Source organism: Camelina sativa, chromosome 12 (assembly GCF_000633955.1).
Source record: "Camelina sativa cultivar DH55 chromosome 12, Cs, whole genome shotgun sequence".
NCBI lineage: Eukaryota > Viridiplantae > Streptophyta > Magnoliopsida > Brassicales > Brassicaceae > Camelina > Camelina sativa.
In genome coordinates this window covers 29,332,208-29,337,549 of record NC_025696.1, presented here as the reverse complement: position 1 = coordinate 29,337,549, position 5,342 = coordinate 29,332,208, and the positions used below count along the sequence as shown (strand labels likewise).

At 33.8% G+C, this 5,342-nt stretch overlaps 1 protein-coding gene across 1 annotated transcript; it reads left to right on the top strand.

The window, feature by feature from the left end:
• LOC104732865 (transcription factor PRE1) lies at positions 587-1,808 on the top strand. The gene is made up of 2 exons (XM_010452456.2): positions 587-993; positions 1,502-1,808. Exons 1-2 carry the CDS (start codon positions 865-867, stop codon positions 1,652-1,654), a joined length of 282 nt encoding a protein of 93 aa, XP_010450758.1. The 5' UTR covers positions 587-864; the 3' UTR covers positions 1,655-1,808.

Genomic DNA, 5,342 nt, shown 5'->3' with positions numbered 1-5,342 from the left:
CCTCTATTTAACTATTCAAATCTCCTCCAATTATTCAAACTTTTTTGTACGCCCTTTATTTATTCATTCTATATAGGACCATTTATTTACTCATTTTGTATATAGGAAATTAATTATACTGTGAATTTCTCAGTTACTAAGCATATATATATATATATATATATATTTTCTTTTCATTGACTAAGCGGCTGTTTGAGAGTATGAATCGAAGTGCAAACTAATCTTGAAATATATATATATATATATATATATATATATCTTTGATAAAGGCTTTGACTAATTGACAAAGTTGTGTAAGAACTATATATATTTATCAATTGAAACATACGCAAGCAATATAACTAACCATGATTGGAAACGTTGTGAAATAATAAAATCCCGACACTATCTTCATATTATTATTAGTATTTAGCAATCGTCTCGACGTGATGATATATATAGAACTCTATAGTTTTTTTTTAAAAAAGAAAAAATTGATTTCGGAGTTTTTGTGGTTAAAAGGCATTCAAACCTATCGTTTTCTACTCCCGTGACATCATTGTCGAGGTTTATTGCTCTCGGTCTCTCTCTCTCTCTTGTGGTCCTCTTGGCCTATTTAAATCTTTCTTATCACAATCTCAATTTCTTTATATTCAAGTGTATTCGAAACCCCAAAACACTTTTCTTATTGTATCCTCCTCTCTATATATATTTCTTCTTGCTTTTCTTCTTGGTCGTTTCTTGTTAACTTAAAATTCTTATCAAATCACAATAAAAGCTTTACTCCTACTTCCCACATATACAGTGTGGGATCGAGGGAGAGAGCAAGAGAGAAGAAGCACACAGCTTAACTAGGGTCGAACATTCTCTTGCCACAATCTGAACATGTCTAACAGAAGATCATCAAGACAGTCTTCAAGTGCTCCAAGGATATCCGATGATCAAATGATCGACCTAGTAACTAAGCTCCGTCAGATTTTGCCGGAGATTGGGCAACGACGTCGCTCGGATAAGGTATCACACATTTATATATGCATATATAATATATTCATTTATCACGACCATTTTTAACATTTTTATCCTTCGTGTAAACATATCCAAAAAGGCAAAAAAAAAAAAACACGTTTTGTAAAGGAAGAAGAGAGGACATTAAAATGAAACAAAAAGGAAAAAAAAAATAAGAAGTCGGAACTTTTGACTCTGGACATTGAGGAGTACATACAATATTCACAAAATCATCAGCTTGCATGCATCTGCATACACATAAAAAGTGCATGCATTAATAAGGATTTTATTTTATTTTTGTTGTTGAAGGTATCAGCCTCGAAAGTGTTGCAAGAGACATGCAACTACNAGGATACTAAAATGAAACAAAAAGAAAAAAAAAAGAAGTCGGAACTTTTGACTCTAGACATTAAGGAGTACATAACAATATTCACAAAATCATATGCTTGCATGCATCTGCATACACATAAAAAGTGCATGCATTAATAAGGATTTTATTTTATTTTTGTTGTTGAAGGTATCAGCCTCGAAAGTGTTGCAAGAGACATGCAACTACATACGAAGCTTGAACAGAGAAGTTGACAACCTCAGCGAGCGTTTGTCTCAGCTTCTCGAATCTGTCGATGAAGATAGCCCTGAAGCCGCCGTTATTAGAAGCCTCCTCATGTAACTTTCTTTTTGTTGACTTTTTGACAAGCTAAGCCCTACTCATGTAATCTTTCATGATCGCTCTATATATGATTATATTATCTCTTTTTATCAACATAATCTTCTTATTATATATATAAACATCAAAGAGCGAGGTGGGCTTGATCTTTATCATATACGAGTTTTGTCGGGCTAATTCCATAGTCAAAAGTCTCCGACATACATATGTGCGTAGCAGAACTGCATGAGCATTGCCTTAGCAGGTGCATTATTATAATAAATCAGTGGGTGAACTTTGGTGGAGAAAGAGAAAACAGAGATTGTGATGTCTGAACTCGATTGTGTCAGTCAAGGACAAGAAATTGTTAGTTGTGAACATTTAATTTTGTTTGAGGGAATAAAAAAAAAAGTTATTTGACACACATTTCTTTTGAGGTAGCAAATCTGAAACCTCAAAATAGAGATAAAATCAAAAATAGAAACTGAAGACGAAATAATTAAATCAAATCTAGAAAAACAGCGGTTTTGGAAGAAAAGAAACCATCTCATCAACTTGCCCAAAATCCTACAGAGACAACTTTTAAATTTAGGAAAAAAAAATAGAAGTAAATGATAAATAATAAATATTTTCCATCTATGCATTCCAGATTAATGATTGGTGATATATGTTTTTAATCTATATATACAATTTTTAAGTACATTTTGGTATCTACCTTTTTATTTGTACTTATTAAAATACTTATTTACAATGTTAATTTCTAAAAAAATTCCAAAAATAGCATTACTTTAAATTTTGTTTTCTAAATATTTTACATACCATTCCAACTAAAACAAATCAATATAGAAACAGAAACTATGATATATTTAACCGCACCTTCTATTGTGTATTGAAGATATTTTATCTCTGAATCATTTGCAAACAAAAAAATAACAATTTGATTTCTATTTTGTTTTCCAAAACCTGTGAGCTTTGATTATTAACGTAAGAAGAACTTCAATTCACATTTATTTAAATAGTATAATTAATATACATAAACTTAATAAAATTTTAAAATATTAGGAATATGTAAAATTAAAAAAAAATAATACTATATAATATGGTTATATAGTAAATGGGTTATAAAGAAGACATATTGGAATTAATAAAATATCATTAAATTTATGCTAACATGGATTAAATCCTCATTTTATTATTTGTAAACACAATTAGTATTAAAATATTTGACATATAAAAATTAAGTTGATTTAACTAAGATTGTATAAAATAATTAAATCATTAGGAAAAATGTGACTTAATCATAGCGTATAAATGACTTACTATGTATATAGATCCCTTATTTTTTGTTATAATAATTAAAAATCAAAATAGAATCTCAAACACTAGACAAAAAAAACTATATTTAATAAACAAATGGTCATGAAGTATATTGTGAGTTAAAAGATTAATCGAAACATTTAGCCACACAAACGATCGGGAAATTTAATTATTATTCTATTTGCCAAACATCCAATATTTAACAAACAAATACACTATAAAATATAAATAGTAATAAAAATTATATGCACTCTTTGATGGAGCGGAAGCAAGAAAGAAGAAAAAAGACTTGTTTCTTATGTTCCCGGGAAGCTAAAGAAACAAGGTTCTCTGTTTTCTTCACGAAAAACAGAGGAAAAAACTCTGTTTTGCTACATGAAAAACAGGGGGTTGAGACTTGAAAGAATACGCGTCTTGCAAAACTCAGATTTGTAAGATAACTCTTTATTAATTCAATTCAAGGATGATCGTCTTTACAAGCCTTAGAGGTCTTATTTATAGAGCAGCTAAATAAAACTGAAAAGGAAAACCTAAAAGAAATAGAAATTTGAGACAAAAGGAAGATCAACAAAGAAATAGAAAACTAACAAAAAAGCAAGAAGGAAAACAGAGAATTCTAGGAGCTTGTGTGATACGTAAAGATGTGCTACATCAGGTCTCCCCGGGTAGAAGAAGATTCGACCCCGAATCTGGCTCATTATTGTCCCCATGATAAGGAAATAAATGTTTAACGTTGAAGACGTCCGATGTTCGAATGTGATCCGGCAACTGAAGCTTATACGCATTTGCATTGATACGGTGAATGATCTCCACAGGTCCTATCTTACGAGACTTCAACTTGTTGTATTCTTGCACCGGAAATCTGTCCTTTGTCAAGACTACCCACACAAGATCACCTGGCTGGTAATTCACTTCACGGCGATGCTTATCAGCGGCTGGTTTATAAGAACGTACTGAAGACTCCAAATGGTCGTGTGCTTGTTGATGAACGATCTGTAAATTTTCGACAAAGTCCACTGCTTCTCCATGGAGACGTGATTTATCTGGCATCGTAGACAAATCCAACGGACTTCGAGGCAGAATCCCATAAACCACATGAAAAGGGCTGAACCCCAAAGTTCTGTTGTTGGCATGATTATGTGCAAAATCGACCAGTGGTAACTTTGATTCCCACGATTTAATGTTATTCCCGACATGACTACGCAACATAGTACCCAAGGCTCGATTTGTGACTTCGGTTTGACCATCCGTTTGTGGATGATAAGCGGAGATCATGTCAAGACTTGTACCAAGCATCTTCCACACCGAACGCCAAAAATGGCTCAGGAAACGAGTGTCACGATCGGAAACAATGGAGGTAGGGAGGCCATGAAGACGGTAAATGTCACAAAAGAACAATTGTGCCACTTGAACAGCATCAGTCGTTCGTTTACATGGCACAAAATGAGCCATTTTTGAGAAGCGATCCACAATCATAAAAATTGAATCCTTACCTCTTTGAGTACGTGGAAGGACGAGTACAAAATCCATACTAATATCAGTCCATGGCTGTGTAGGAATTGGTAAAGGCATGTATAAACCAGCATTAAACGCCTTGCCTTTTGCTTGTTGACATGCACAACACCTTTCAACAAATCTCTCAACGTCCCTACAAAGAGAAGGCCAAAAGTAACGTGTCGTAACTAGTTGGAGAGTTCTGTCTCGTCCAACATGTCTTTCGGAGTGAATTTCTTCAAGGATTTTCAAACAAAGGCTGCAATCAGGGATGTATAATTGGTTCCCTTTAAACAAGAAACCATCTTGTAATATGAAATCTTTGTGAAGACCACTTTTCACTTCAGCCCATATACGAGCAAAATACGGATTTGTGACGTACAAATCACCAAAAGAGGAAAAGCCAGAAACTGAATTATGCATAGTCGTGAGAAGATTGTGACGACAGCTTAATGCGTCAGCGACTCGGTTTAGCTTTCCAGATTGATGTTTAATTGTAAATGTGAATTGTTGGAGAAATGTGATCCACGCTGCATGACGAGATGAAACCTTCGCTTGACTATCAAGGTGGCGTAGAGCGTCATGATCTGTGAAGAGAACAAAATCACGGTGACAAAGATAATGCTTCCAATGTTTTATAGCTTGGACTATAGCATAGAACTCCACATCATATGTGCTGTACTGACTTCGAGCACCTGATAATTTCTCACTAAAATAGGCTACGGGTCGAGTTTGTTGACTAAGAACAGCTCCAATTCCTAGCTTAGAAGCATCGCAATGCAACTTAAAATTCAAGGAGAAATCAGGAAGAACGAGAACCGGTGCCGTTGTTAATTTGTGTTTAATGACGTCAAACGCTTGATCCGCCATTATTGTCCACTCAAACTTCCCTTCACGCATG

What these genes read in the sequence shown, in the direction of transcription:
- LOC104732865 (XM_010452456.2), top strand. Translation starts at nt 865, where the DNA reads ATGTCTAACAGAAGATCATCAAGACAGTCTTCAAGTGCTCCAAGGATA. An exon ending in AACGACGTCGCTCGGATAAG is followed by an intron (nt 994 to 1,501) that starts GTATCACACATT and finishes TTGTTGTTGAAG; the next exon opens with GTATCAGCCTCGAAAGTGTT.